The sequence below is a fragment of the Mastomys coucha genome, unplaced genomic scaffold, assembly GCF_008632895.1.
Source record: "Mastomys coucha isolate ucsf_1 unplaced genomic scaffold, UCSF_Mcou_1 pScaffold21, whole genome shotgun sequence".
NCBI lineage: Eukaryota > Metazoa > Chordata > Mammalia > Rodentia > Muridae > Mastomys > Mastomys coucha.
In genome coordinates, this window is record NW_022196904.1 from 147,185,911 (window position 1) to 147,201,676 (window position 15,766).

Consider the following 15,766-nt stretch of genomic DNA (forward strand, 5'->3'; position numbering starts at 1 on the left):
CACAGCACAGACTGTAAGCACTTCTGGGGTCTCCCTCCCCGGCCACTGCCTGTATGTCTCTAGTAGGCTGACGCTGTGTCTGAAGTTTTCCAAACACAGCATTCGAGGTTCTCTATGCCTGTGTACAATGTTCCCTGTCTCAGGTTCCGCCTTCTCTTCAGGTTCTTAGCCACCAGAATCTAACCAGTTTAACTTTTCTGAGGATGTGAGGTGACTGCTTGTTAGACAGACACAACCTTTATTCTCTTCAGATGGCCTTCTTCCTTTAGGACTAAATTCTCAGCATCACCACTATAGAACAGAACACAGTGAAGACATTTGCTTTTATGTCTCCTTTTCTGTTAAAGGGTAGAGACTAGACTACATCCTGTGCAGTTTTTCCCTGTGATAATCGATGATTAATGAACTCATAGCCTCCTTTACCATCAGGCTTTTCTTTGGCATCTTCCTTGAGCAGTCCTGTTCCTAACAGGGAAATGGGGTAACTAAATGATTCAGTACACAGGATCCAGTCAGAATTTTAACAGTACCACCTATTTATAAGCAGTCACAACTTTAAGCCATTCACCTACTGTTTCCTCAAACTCACTTATAAAATGGCCTAGTATACCTTAACCAAAGCTGCTGTAAACTTAGTCATAGTTAAGGACCTAGAAAGACGTCTGCTGCTGTGTCGTTACTAAGGTATGCCAAGGGCTCTCTGAATTGAGACTCCTCCTTCTACACTTGACCAAATGTTGCAGCCTCTCAGGTACTTAGTCCCATCCCTTGCTAGCTCCACCCCCTGCCTGTTTTGTCTCCTCCCACAGTAGCAGTTCCACAAGGGTAGAAGCTTTACTTCCTTATTTGCTGGAAGCCACCACACCCACAAACAAGTGTTTATAAATTAGACTTTCCACAAATATGTGCCAAATAAATTACATGAATGAAAAGAAAAAACAAGATTTAAAATAAGTATTGAAAAATTGCCCTATAGTATTTCTAGCCCTGTATTTTAATATATCACTCAATATAATAAAAACATAAGAAAATTTATTAAAATTTGAAGGCAAAAATCATAATTTCAAAAGGTCAGACCTATGTCAGGTCAGGTGTGCTGATGAATGGACACGTTCCTGAAATTCAAAATCAGACCCACTTTCAGGATGTTCTAGTAGATTGGGTTTGCTTTTGATAGTCTTGGACGAGACAGTCACCATTCTATTTTCTTTTTTGCTAGAACTGCATTTTTTCAAAGATTCACTTTTAATTGGCTCATTAAGCAAAGACCATTTATCCCCAGGTCCTTTGCTTTTTGAGTTCCCAGGAGAGTCAGCACCGGCAAGCGGGTCCTTCCTGGAGTGTCTCTCAGCAGACTGCCTTCTGGAGGGCTCACTGGCTGTGCTCCCTTTCTCTGAAGAGGACCTGCTGTGTTTAGACAACACCATCTCTTCTCTTTGACTCCTGCCTCCAGAAATGCCATCTGCTAAAGGAGAGCCTGTTTTAGCAAAGAATCCTGCTGCAGATCCTTCCTGCTGCTCCAGGCCTACAACTCCCAGGTTGTCTCTAGAAGCTCCGGCGGCCTCTTGTGTAGAAGCCGGAACCTGGACTGTGTCGAGAGGTAAAGGAGTCGGAGCATCACTGGTAATCTTCTGACACTACGAGGAAAACAATAAAGCTTAAGAACAAAGTGAGCCACTACAGAGGTGAGAGCCTCACTGTATAACTGTGACTTTTTTTCCATATTTACTTTTATTATTTTTAGTTAGGGAAGTGTGTGTGTGTGATGTGTACATGACTGCAGAGGCCAGAAGAGGCATGGGATCCCATGGAGCTATAGTTACAGGTGGTTATGAGCCATGAGCTAGGGACTCTAGTCCTCTAGAAGAGCTATAGCTCTCTCAACAGTCAGGCCACCTCTCTAGCCCTGTAACTGTGAGCTTACTAAGCACTCAGTTCATCACTCAGAAGATTCTATAGTCATTCATTTTCTTAATTATACAAGATATATATATATACTGATATGATTATACATATACATATATATACTGAGTTAGCTGTATATTTTTAGCATTTTTTTGTTCTCTATAATTAGCTTCAATTTTCCACATTAAAAAAATAAAACAAAACTATTTCTAAGAAACCTACTTCCTAGCCTCTCGGTGTATGTGAAGTATCCAAGGTGTGACATAACTAAGCTCTCAAGCCAGCAACTTCTCAGACAAGTCTTAGACTGGCTGCTGGGTCTTGGTGAGGCAGAAGAAAAAAATATCAGGAAGGGGGCGGGGGGGGGAGTTCCTGTGCTGGCCAACCTCCTCCATCCACTAACTGGGGGGTGTAAGCACGCTAGTCTGTCTAGATTACTGGTCTCTGACGTTCTCTGCACTAGCACTTGGACCTTCATCAGTGTCCCTTCATTGTAAGCTGACTGCATACAGATAGAAACCTACACAAGACATGAATACAATAGCCATTTATAAAACTTTAAATTCTGATAATCTCTTTACTCTTTTTCTTCACTGAAGATTGCATATTCCAAGTATAAATTATCAAAAAAACTTCACTTTTGTTTTTTTGGGTTTTTTTTTTTTTTTTGAGATAAGGTCTCACTATGCAGATCAGGCTAGCCTCAACCTCACTGTCCCTGCCTGTCCCTGCCTGTCCCTGCCTCCCAAGCACTGGGATCAAAAGTGCATCATCATGCCTAGCCCCGTTTTCTCACTGACAATGAGGCTGCTTCTGGAAATAGGTACAAACTTAACTCTTCTAGAGAGAGAGCACCATTACTTTCTCTGATCTGGGGAACAAAGGTCTGACAGGTCCACTTACTCGTATATCCTGCATTTGTCTTGTAGCAGTCTGTTTTGTATCCACATCTCCATCTTCAAGTGCGTTCTGTTCTTCTACAGGTGTATTAACCGTAGAATTCATCTTGGGATGACCTAATAGGTGGAAATCTGACTGATCTATACCAGCCATAGTGGCAAGCTGCCCAAGCCTGCAGACAGGAGGGAAGAGGAAAAGGCACTCACTTGGGAACAACTTAAATTCACCCACACCTACAAGAACGAAATAGGTGTATAAATGAACTCCGTGACCTAAAACTCTGAGAAGCTGATGCCTACTTCAGACAACAGCCCCTTCTAACTGCCACCTTTCTACCCTGCTCTGTGAGCTCTGGACTACATCATCCCATCCTCTTAGCACCCCAATTCTCCTCAGAATTGACACATCACCTGGCTTTCCATAGCAGCCATCTCCGCTTCACTTTAAATACTATTCCAACAGCTTCAACCTCTGCCATCTCCATACATTTGACCCTCTCCTCAGCTTTCCTTCTAGCCACTCTTCTTATTCACCTCAAACACTGCTCCATCAACCTCCTTCAGCTCTCTCTTTTAGCATCTTTTTTTCTTTGATTTTGAGATTCAAGTAGCTCAAGCGAGACTCAAAATTTTTATGTACTTAAGGGTGACTTTGAACTCCTGTTCCTTCTTCTACCACTAATGTGCTGGACTAAAGGAGTGTGCCAGCATGCCTGACTGGCATCTTCTTCTGACACTACAGTCTTAGGTGGGAACTCTGACCTACTCCTGTGTCTACAGCACCTGTGGAGATCAACTATATCCTGAAGCCTAGAGGCCAGAAGAATTTGACTTAAAACTTATTTAATAAGCAAGAAGAATAAAAGGTAAGAAATCTCCTGTATATTCTTAAATATTTTCAATAAAATGATTTTTTTTTTGGTAATAAAATGATCTTTAACTTAGTCCTTTTAAAAACATACTAAGGGATATATTTATAGTAAACAAAACTGCATACAACTCATATGCCAAATGGCATTAACTTATCTTTACCAAGACTACCAAGTACTCTTTATGCTACTTTTTTATGATGGGCTTTCTAATAAGACAGGTTTCCCACGCTGCATTTCTTTTAAAAGGAATTCTCCACTAAAAAGCTAAAATCAAACATGCTGTTGGTAATCATGTTAAATGTATTGTGGATGCTAAAGGTGTCCAGTTCCTCAGTAAGCTACAATTAAAGCCACTGGAGAGAGAAGGCCCACCCTCCAGATATACCCAGCATCTTTAAGCAGATCCAAAAAGGCGTGAAACTTCTGAAAAGAATTCTCGATGCTGCCCAAGACTCCTTCATCATCCAGGATCATGTTTGTCAACGACTGTGCTTGAAGGGCTTCAGACAGGGAGAAATTTATATTTCTTAGCTGGGCATTTTCATATTCCAGCTACAAAAGAAGGTTGAGAATGCATGGTGTAATTTCTTTACAATCATCTAAAGAAAAGTTTTCAATACCTAAACTAAAACATTAAAAAAATGTAATTAACTTATTACACTTTTTAAACCATTTAATTAACTAATCTAATTCTCAATCAATGAAGACATTAACCGTGACACATAATGATCTTCACTGGAGACACTTGGTGAAATTTCCTATATAACAAGTAGATGAAGATAGTTATTGTTTTACTAATGATTTTTCCAAAGAACACATCCCTAATTGTTTAAACTCACATTGGACCATTGTGCAGCAGAGACTGAACCACCTAAGGTTCATTTGATAAACTCACATTGGACCATCGTGCGGCAGAGATTTAACCACCTAAGGTTCATTTGATATTAGAAAACACAACAGTCTGATCTATGCAAAATTATAACCCTGCTATACTTAATCTACTAAGGATTGATTTCAATATGCCAACTTTTTAACATATATATGTGTTCACGCATGGGCATGTGCCACAACAAGCATGCAGAAGTCAGTTCTCCTTCCACCATGTAGGGACTAGGGATCCGACTCAGGTGGTTGGGCTTGACAGCAAGTCCCTCATCTTGCAGGCCCTGAGGCATATTGTCCTTATGTTAAAGCCTTGATGCTCAGCTCCCACTCTCAACGTTGAGCAGTTCTCTGTAGCTTCTTGCTCTCTCCTCAGGCAACACATGAACCCAACCTTGGCATTTCTCAGAAAGACAGGGCTTACATAACATACTTTTGGCTTATGTCTCCCAGTGCTCAATACTGGTTACAATACATGCACTTTGAAGACTCTTCTTTACACTGACCATGTGGTTAAAAAGCACTGCTGGAAAACTTGTCAGTGTTATGCATAGTCCAATAGTGTAGTTCAGTGCTCACAGAACAGACTTCTATCTCCCATGGCATTCTTAGGAGCCTGTCGTTACCTCAGACTTCTAACTTTTAAAAAGCTGAGTCTGGCCAGGCATAGTGCCCCAGTCGTAGCCACCCCAGCACTGGTACGATAGCCATGCACCACCACCATGAGCCAAGGCCCATGTTCTTGGGCTTTTTAGAGTACCTGCTTCCCTAATTCACTGTGAGAAGATGGCCTCACCACCACTTACGTTGCATACACAGTATAAGCCTAACAAATACATTTCATACATGGCAGTCAAAAGCCAGGGGGGAGGGGCAAGCTATTGCTTACATTTTTTACAATACACTTTTTAGAACATGTCTAATGACACTAAATGAATGAATGCAAGGTTAAAATGCTCAACTCGGTGCACAATACGCTATGCCTTATCATTTTCAAATATTTTAAAGTTTGTAAGTACAGAACAACTTGAAACTAAAACAAATGAAACCAACAAATAATTCAAAATATGGGAGCAAGCCTTGCTTACCTCACTGACGCGCTTGTCAGCCTTGAGCCGGATCACTCTCTCCTCCTTTAGCTGCTTGAGGCACTCCTCCAGCTTCTCCTAGTAAGAAATGGAGGAAACGTGGTAATTACTGCACTCCGGTCCCTCCACTCTCCCAGCTACATAGACCAAGAACTGAAGAAGGGCAAAGCCAGAAGTAACCTCAGGCAGTGGGATGACATGTCACTACACCTACACATACCACCTAGTGCAGTTAATTACTAAAGTGTATCAAAATTAGCACATCACAGATTCACTTAAACCCCACTTAAACCTCTAAGAGTTGCAGTTGCTTACCATAAAAAGTAGATACATATAACAGTGAATCACCAATAAAAAATTAAAGTCATAAAAGGAAATTTTTATTCTTACTTGAGGGCTCTTCATAATAGAAAACTCTGTACCACTCTTAACATACCAAAATCATACAACTGCAACAAAAATGCATACTTAAAAATGCAATACTTTTAAAGCACTTTATTGTACGGAAGCATTGTGCTTAGTTCTCTAGGTACTTGCTAACATATTCGCTAACGTAACCACCAACCCTCTACAAGAAAAGCAGGACTCCTGGCTAAGGTAGAGGGAGCAGAGCAGCGCACCCTCTGCTGGCTATGCAGCTGGTGTTGAATTCGGAGCAGTCTTGGTTGCACAAGGGCTGACCTTGCTCTTTACCAACCTGCACATCATTTTCAGGAACTGAGTGAGATTTTATGATCCTCGATGACGGAGGTGTGGTTATTTGTCATAGATAAATCATGAAGTAGGCCCTAAGACTTCCCAGGACTGGAATATTTCCCTAATGCCATCGCTCACGCAGGAGCTGCTGTGAGGGGATGATTAACAGCAAGTGAGCTCAGGATAGTGTGGGTATGACACAAGTAGGGAACCTGTTTAAAGGTACCAGGCTCTTCATGAAAAAGATTTTTATTATAAAGGAGTTAAGACAACAGAGAAGTTCTTCATTGCCAACTCTGAAGAGGAGGTGGCCCACAGAAGATGAGAGGGTCCCCTGACCAACAAGTAGCAAGCAAACGGGCCCTAAGAGCCGATTTACAGTGCCACCACCAGCTTGCCTGGAAGAGGACCCCTTCCCAGCACTGCCAGATGGCAAGAGTCTGGCCTGCGCCATGGTCTCGGTTTTTGTGATATTCTGAGCAGGGATTCCTGTCTGCACTTTTATGTCAGAACTGTGAACTCATAAAAGGGGACTGTATTAAGCCATCAAACCCAGAGCAACAAATTCAACTTCCAGGCTTAGAAATAAAACAAGTATCTACTATTGTCAAAAACCACCATTATTTGAGTAGTTGATTGTATAATAGTAAACAAAATGTGTATATATTAAAACCTCACAATGTATTTATATTCATGGATCTTCCTACCTTAGCCTCACAAGTGCTGGGATTACAGGTATGTAGCCTAACACTTGGCTTTGCAGTTGTGTGTGTGTGTGTGTGTGTGTGTGTGTATGTGTGTGTGTGTGTGTGTGTGTGTATGCATGTGGAGCCCAGAGGCTGATGCTGGGAACTGCCCTTCACTGTTCTACCTTTCCTTGTGGCAGGTCTCTTAATCAAATGCAGGTCACAAACACAGGTGGTCCTGCTAGTGAGCTGGCTCTGAGGAGTCCATCTCTGCATGCAGAGGGTGGCAGTACAGGTAAGCCATCACACACACCTACCATTTATGCTGGTTCTGATCCAGACTACAAACCTTCAGCTTTAATGACAAATAGTTAAATACCGAGCTAACGCTTTAGCCCCTGGGCATTATTTTAAAGGCTTGTGAACATTTACTTAAACACAGAATTTTAATTTAAAAGCTTAGTTTGGGGGCTGGAGAGATGGCTCAGTGGTTAAGAGCACTGACTGCTCATCTGAAGGTCCTGAGTTCAAATCTCAGCAACCATATAGTGGCTTGCAGCCATCCGTAATGAGATCTGATGCCCTCTTCTGGCATGTCTGAAGACAGCTACAGTGTATTTACATATAATAATAAATAAATCTTTGGGACGAAGCAAGCGGGCTGGAGGGAGCAAAGGTCCTGAGTTCAATTCCCAGCAGCCACATGATGGCTCATACCAGTCTGTACAGCTACAGTGTACTTATATACATAAAATAAATAAATAAATCTTTAAAAAAAGAAAAAAAGTTTAGTTTGGGACCATTGAAATAGCTCGGTAGCTAAACTTCTAGCACTCACAGAGCAGCTCACAACTGTTTCCAGGAGATCCGATTCCTTTTCAGGCCTTGTTGGGTATTAGACACACATGTGGTATATACATACATGACCTCAAAACATTCATATATATATAATAAAAATCTTTTAAAAAGTAATGTTTTAAGGAAGACAAAGATATAAAATATCTAAGTGTGTCAACAAAGTTGTTTTCCTTTCAACAAACTGTTTTAAAATATTTCCTCAATGGAAAATTGAGTACTCTTATACTCAGACTATATGTCTGAATATTGTTAAGTGCTTTGACCATATCAAATTCCTTTTCTCTTTAAAGACTGATCTTTTAAAAACTTCTACCGTTGCATATGGGGATGGATTTCTGCATGTGCATGCAGTGTCTGTGGAGGGAGGAGGAGAAGAGGGCACTGGGTTCCCTGGAACTGGAGTTACAGGTGGCTGAGAGCCACGTGACAGGAGCAGTAAGGAGCAGGAGGAACTGAACTCAAGCCCTCTGTAAAAGCAGCGCATGCTCTTAGCTGCTGAGCCTCTTTTCCAGGGCAACGACTAACAGTTCCTAGAACTAAAATAAAATGTTCAGTACATTTATGGCATGCTGTCTGTGTGTGTGAGCAATATGTGTGCCACAGTGCATATATGGAGGTCAGACAACAACTCCTCTTCCACCATGGGATATGGGGATCCTGGCGGTGGAACTCAGGTTATGAGGCTTGGCAGTAGGCACCTTCAACTACTGAGCCGTCTCACCAGCACACAAAATCCATTTATGGAAAGACATTGCAAACTCCTATGTTTATGATTCACATAACGATTTAACGCACCACAGCTTGAGAAAGGAGACTACAGTGTGCCCTTCCTTTGCAAGCCAATGAACTTCCTGAACTCACTTATATGATGCAAATGAGGGGTTACTTAAAGGGGCATGGGTGACACCGAAACAGTGTCATCACTGCAGTCCTACCCAATCATGGACAATCTCTTGACATCTCCATTTCTGCCTGGCTCTCCACAGCACAGCCAAGTGCAATGACATGAATAGCTTCTCCCCCTAGTGGACAGAGTCAGACAATGCAATATTTGTATCAAGTGTCCCTCCTCTCAGCACTCTTGAGATAGAGGCTTACTATGTAGCTCAGTCTGGACTCAAACTTTCCATCCTCCTGCCTCAGTCTCCTGGTTTAGAGAGGTATGTATCGGATGAGCATTTTCATGACCTGAAATACCTGTGTCCTAATAGCTTTCTGACACATACCTAGAATTTGACACTGCTTGCAGTAACAAAGCCGATGTACCGGATGGTTTTGTGTCAACTTGAAACAAGTTGCCGTCATCAAAGAGGAAGAAGACTCAGCTGAGGAGATGCCTCCAGAAGATCCAGCTGCAAGGTACTTTCTCAACTGATGATCAATGTGGGAGGACCCAGCCCATTATGGGTAGTGCCATCCCTGGGCTGGTAGTCCCTGGTTCTATAAGGCAGGCTGAGCAGGTCATGTAAAGCAAGCCAGTAAGCAGCACTATTCCATGGCCTCTGCATCAGCTGCTGCCTCCAGGTTCCTGCCCTGCCTGAGTTCCTTTGGTGAACAGCAATATGGAAATGTAAGCTGAATAAAACCTTTCCTCCCAACTTGCTATTTGGTCATAGTGTTTGTGGCAACAACAGAAACCAAACTAAGCCAGCCTATTACTCTGATAGATCACATCTACTATGATTTACTTTCCCCATGGAACTGTGAGATGTGTAAAGAAGAGAAACATCTTTTATTAAGCATTTATTCTATCACCTCCTATACCTAGCACAAAGAAAGCAGGCAATAAAGAATGAAGGAAGAGGCTTTAGCCATAGAAAATGTGTTTAAGAACAAGTGGAGAAGTTGATCTCATTCCCTAGTCTCCATTTCTTTGCTTAATAGTAGTTAAATTTTGGTTTTTGATTTTTTTTCCCTAAAAACTGAAAATTCTCTGAGGGCAAAGACCTGACCCACTAGCTAGCAAATTCTATAACTCTGGGTCCTGATTTCCTTATCTACTAAATGCACAGTGATTAAGTGAATTAGCACATATACAAGTTCAGAAGAGTACATGAATTCACAATTAGTCGGTGCAAAATGAATGAACACGTGAATTCAGTTACTATAGGCAGGCTTATGATCAAACAGTCTGTTCCTACACTCACATTCAACACTCTAGGGTGGCCACTGCCTGAGGCAGGCTTTTTGCCACAGAATGCTGATGTGACTAAATATGCACAGAATGAAGTCCTCAGAGAATATTCACATAATGACCACCTAAGACTGATTACAACTGCCCAGCACCACCCTCAGACCCTCAGGAAGCAACTCCCGGCATGTCCCATTTCCAACTGCACAGTGGAGCACAGGTTAGGTTCCCTCCAAGCTGCATGATGCCCCAGCTAAGGGATGGTTTCCCATGTCATACTAGATTAGTTACACTTCTTTCCACTCACCTTCTCATTTAGTTAAGTGAGAACCCTTTCTACTGTCTTTACTGTGGTTTTACACATTTTAGCTGATTCTCAAAGTGAATATACACTAAGAGGGTCCTCAATACACCTTGAGTAGAGACTGCCCCACCTAGGGATCCCTCCCATATACAGACAGCAACCCAGACACTGTTGTGGATGCCAAGATCTGCTTGCTGACTGGAGCCTGATACAGCTGTCTCCTGAGAGACTCTGCCAGAGCCTGACAAATACAGAGGTGGATGCTCTCAGCCATTCATTGGACAGAGCACAGAGTCCCCAATGGAAGAGCTAGAGAAAGAACCCAAGGAGCTGAAGGGTTTGTAGCCCCATAGGAGGAATAACGGTATGAACCACCCAGTACCCTCAGAGCTCCCAGGGACTAAACCACCAACCAAAGAGTACACATGGAGGGACCCATGGCTCCAGCTGCATATATAGCAGAAGATGGCCTTGCTGAACATCATGGGAGGAGAGGCCCCTGATCTTGTGAAGGCCCTATGCCCTAGTGTAGGGGAATGCCAGGGCCAGGAAGCAGGAGAGGGTGGGTTGGTGAGCAGGGGGAGGGGGAAGGGGATAGTGCTTTTTTTTTCTTTTTCCGGAGAGGAAACCAAGAGAGGCAGAACATTTGAAATGTAAATAAAGGAAATATCTAATAAGAAACTCTCTAGTTGCAGTTCCTAGCGTTGGTCTTCCTCAGTGACTACAGACACTTTTGAAGTATTGTCTCCAGGGCTTGGTCAGAGACCAGTTATAGAAAGCTTGGCCAGCATGGATAGAGTGTAGTCTATAGCATTTAAACAATCAGAAAGAAAACAAAACAGAACAACCCCATAAAACTGACCAAGCTCTCTCTCAGACCCTGGAGAAGGAAACTAACCCAATACCTAGAAAGCATGCTCAGGGTTGAAGAGATGGCTCAGTGGTTAAGAGCACTGACTGTTCTTCCAGAGGTCCTGAGTTCAAATCCCAGCAACCACATGGTGGCTCACAACCATCTGTAATGGGATCTGATGCCCTCGTCTGAAGACAGCTACAGTGTACTCACATACATAAAATAAATAAATTTAAAAAAAAAAAAAAAAAGAAAAAATGCTCAGGGCTCAATGCTCCTCTATATCTTAGCAATAAAACACTTGGGCTCTTTACAGACAAGATGAAAAGTGTTCCCATGTGCTCCACACAGGTTCTCTCCTAAGAATTTTGTAAGTGATTACTTCAAGAATTCTCTATATAAGTATTGTGAATTTTAATTTTAAAAAAAGGCAGCTGTGGCATTTATCTTCAGGGGATGTGTAATGCTTGGGACTGAACCTAAGGCCTTATATGCTGGCCAGGAAATTGGTTTGCCATTAAAGCTGTATCCCATAGCTGGCTTTAAAGAAAATAAATAAAATAGGTAACTGCCCTTCAATCATTAATGACATTTTGAGAAGGCACCATCTGGGAACTAGAAATCTGGGCCCTAACCACATACAAATCAGCTGGACCTTGATTGTGGACGTCCTTACTCTCAGAAATGTGAAAATCAAATCTCTGCTGTGTTAAGCCAACACACAAACAAACAAATAACAGATGGATAGCCATTTCTGGATTTGTAAGTTCTATACCAAGACAGACCTAGTTTTAAGCAGTCACTGTGTGGTAGGTGGTATGGCTCAGTGATAGCATGCATGTTTAATAGTATGAGGCTTTGGGTTCAAATCCAGGTCCCAGCACCTTCCCCTGATTGCATGTGAATCATGTAAGCCACAAGAAAAGGCAAAACTTTTCCTAAAAGATAAGGTCTCCCAGAACTTATTACAAATCAGCTCTGATTTAAAGTCCAAATAAACCTTATGTTTAAGGTACAAAAATCTGCTAAGTTAGCTAATTTTCCTTTCTGCTTACCTAAACAGAAAAATGGAATGACATTAGATGCCCAGTTTTAAAATAAAGTATAGTTTCTTAATTTTTTAATATTGTGAAAGGGGAATATCAGTAACAAAAGCTTTTTCTCAGCCAAGGGTGGTAGCTTACATGGGAGGCTAGAAGACCAGGAACCCAAGGCCAGTCTGAGGTACAATGACTTCAAGGACAACTGGAGGTACGTAAGACTCTATCTTAAAACAAAAGAACCTCTTTCCAATTTTACTTTTACTAAAAACAAAGTTATATTTCAATCATGATAAGAGAGTTCAGCTAGTACTGTCATCAGTTTCCTGGCCTTGCAAATAACAGTGCTGAGCTGAGGACGTTTAGCCCAGTCAAAGCCAGGCTAACATGCACAGGACCTAAGGTGGTCCTCAGAGCATGAGAAGAGGCAGGGTGTGGTGGTGGACACTCAAAATCTCAGCACCCCAGAAGCAAAGGGGCAGAGCACTGGCCAGGTAGACAAGCCTAACTGGCAAATTCTGAACCAATGAAAAACTTTCTCTTAAAACCAAACAACTTCCTCAAACAACAAACCCAGTGCGGATGACAGCTGAGGCATGACAGCTGAGGCTGTCCTCAGGCCTCCACATGCATACATAATGAACATATGTATAGATACTCATACACAGAGCACTGAATCAGCTCACTGTGTCAGTACTCGATCTCCTTACATTTATTTTATGGTCATTAAAGTTCTCATTGTAGCTAACGTTCTGATTCTGAGAAGGGAAAAATTGGTGCTGTTTTATTTTGTAGAGTATGTATACGCTCATCTCACCTTGTTCTGTACCACTGAGGAGAGTAAGAACTGAGGGGCAAGCAGGACTCCAATGAGCTGCCTGGGCTTGTTTCACAATCAAGCTTCGCCAAGAAGTGATTCTACTTTGAAACTGTCTCTGTACCCTGAAAGGAGGAGCTGTGTACCTGCAATGTCTCTTGTCTCACGCTGGTCTTCTGAGGCACTTCCTGGACACTTTCTGAAGAATCCTCAGCCTCATCAGTTTCTGATGATGAAGGGCTTTCTACTGTCACAGTCACGGGGAAATTTGATTGCTTAAATAAAGAGGACATGACTTATTAATACTATAAGCCAAATATTAAACACCAGAGGATATCTAATCAAATCCATCTGTCTAAACTATCAAGTGATTTTTTTTTTATAAATGTATCTCACTGTTCCTTAGCCTAAAACAATCAATAACAGAAAAATGCCATTAACTTATTCCTGCTGTTACTACAAAACCATGTACTTCATATGGCCAATTACTGTTTGGCATTGCACATATTTGCTAAGTTCCTCCTACACAATTCAAGTAGGGAGCCAAAATAAACACTTCTTTTTTAGGTCAACTTTTATACCACAGATAATAAATTTATTCTCTACTATAAGACATGGAGAGTGTAGAAGTATAATTCTTAGGAGGAAAAGAATGAACAGAATATAAAGTCAGTAGGTGTAATTAATAAAAACTAGAATGGTTTTAAAAATTAAATCACATCCATATACACAGTTGAAAGTAACCCACCTCATCTTCTCTTCATCCTGCAGACTGAACTAGTGTAGGAGCAGTCTGATTCTCCTGTCAAGCTTTAAGGTCTCCCTCTAGTTAAAAACCAATTGGTCATAACCCTACTGAAAATGTACAGACTGAACCAGTGCACTATATAACTCTGAGTGTATAACTCTGCAGGATAAGCAAACCCTCGATGGCAGAACAAGGTGGCATGCTAACACCTCAGTGTGTAGAGTGTAGAGTGTAGTGCTGACATGCAGGGTGGCGCATTAGATGCTCTCCTACTCTTTAGAGATCTGTAGCCTCCATGAACAACTAACTACAGAAGAACACAGCATCCTGACAGAATTAGCCTGTTCCAGAACCGAGCCAGTGGGATAGGGACTGTTTGTAGCCCTGACTTTAACATGTGGAATATGTGTGAGTGTGTGTGTCTGTGTGTGTGTGTAACATATACATGTACCCAAAGCAACATTCCTTAAAAATTGGGACATGTTTTAGTGATGAACTCTGTAATAGTACAAAACAATGGTCAAACCTATTGTGAGTATCAGCTTATGTTGCCTGGAGAAATGGGGTATCTATGGATGTAACCACAAGGCCTCCCCAGTGTGTTTCATATGCACAGAAGGTACAATGCCCTGTACCACGGCACTGGGACAGGAATCAGGAGACTTTAAATTGATTTCGGGGAGGAAAATGCATTTTACAAAGCTCCTTCCAGTTGCCCCTTCCAGTTGCTCTTCTCCTACTCTGATCCTTATATGTTAGAAAAATGACAAATCCATACCTTTAGGTGATTAGACAGATCACGGGTGTTGATTAATGAAGAACTCCTAAAAGGATATCAACAATTAAGTTATATTTTGATGTATGCACACTACAGGATCAAACTTATTTGTACTATGTACACTGTTCATATAGAACCAGAGTACTAAATACCTCAAAATAAGCTATGAAAAAAACCAAACAGGTTGAGCAGAATGGTGGACAGGTTACTTGTACACATTCGGCTCCAGGGGATCCACACTTTTTATCTTTCCTTAGGGCACTCTTTGGGCAAAGGCTGTGAGTAAGCTGGCCCCTTCCACTTCTGGAGTCAATTGAACTTCGTAATAGACATTCCCAAATAATAGCTGTCAGGACTAAGGCACAGGAAAGAACACCTTACCTATTTCTTTTTGCACGTTCTGCTGTTCGCCAGGGCAAGAAACCAGATGCGCCTGGAGGCCGAGGATCAGGAGCATAGCAGTCTTTACTGAGCCCGTGTTTTCTCCCATTACTCACAGGTTTCTTTGTAGCTAAACATATGTTCAAGGAAGTGATTAAAGAGAAGTAGGATGCACTAAAGGTCTACAGAGCACCACTCACACATTCCTAACACAACACAAATGAACAACGAACTATGATATCAAAACCACTGAAGTATGAGTAATTTATAAACTTTTTTGGAACAGGGTTCCCCTGGGTAGTTCACGCTACACTTGAACTCACAACCTTCTGGCCTCTCCCTTATAAGCGTGTGGATTACAGGAATAACTGCAAATAGGGTAAAGGTTGCTAAGTGGATGCTGTCCTCAATTTGATGGCTTTCAGTCCTCACGTGAGTTAACACACGCACACATACACTCACACACAAAGAACAAATGTAAAATTTATCAAAAAAAAAGGATAAAAAGAGGGGCTTAGCCATGAAATACATGTAGCAGCTAAATCCATATATTAACACTTAATTAGAACAAATTCTCAAATTCACATTTAAGTTTTTGTCTCTGCTATCATTGAAAACAAATAACAAAGGTTTACTACAACAGTTCTATTTCATCTCAGCCCAAGAGTTTTATGTCAGTCTTATAGTGACATCCTGTTTTTAAAAAATCCCAAATGTAATAAAAACAAATAAAACAAAATGGTTGTTGTGTTTATCTTTCTGGCCTCTTTTACATGTTAGAACTTCTTCAGCAGTGTTGGACTGCTGTCTAAGAGGCTGTATATATAT

At 41.5% G+C, this 15,766-nt stretch overlaps 1 protein-coding gene across 1 annotated transcript in view; it reads right to left on the reverse strand.

Annotated features, from left to right (window-relative positions):
* Window positions 1–1,010: 1,010 nt before the first annotated feature.
* Window positions 1,011–15,766, reverse strand: part of Cep78 (centrosomal protein 78) — a 30,435-nt gene continuing 15,679 nt past the window's right edge. The window contains exons 9-15 of the mRNA XM_031389841.1: window positions 14,939–15,068; window positions 14,558–14,603; window positions 13,178–13,306; window positions 5,647–5,724; window positions 4,062–4,228; window positions 2,809–2,977; window positions 1,011–1,637 (exon numbers count right to left, since the gene is read on the reverse strand). Coding sequence (XP_031245701.1) covers window positions 1,083–1,637; window positions 2,809–2,977; window positions 4,062–4,228; window positions 5,647–5,724; window positions 13,178–13,306; window positions 14,558–14,603; window positions 14,939–15,068 — 1,274 coding nt within the window. The 3' untranslated portion in view covers window positions 1,011–1,082. The remainder of the gene's footprint in view (window positions 1,638–2,808; window positions 2,978–4,061; window positions 4,229–5,646; window positions 5,725–13,177; window positions 13,307–14,557; window positions 14,604–14,938; window positions 15,069–15,766) is intronic.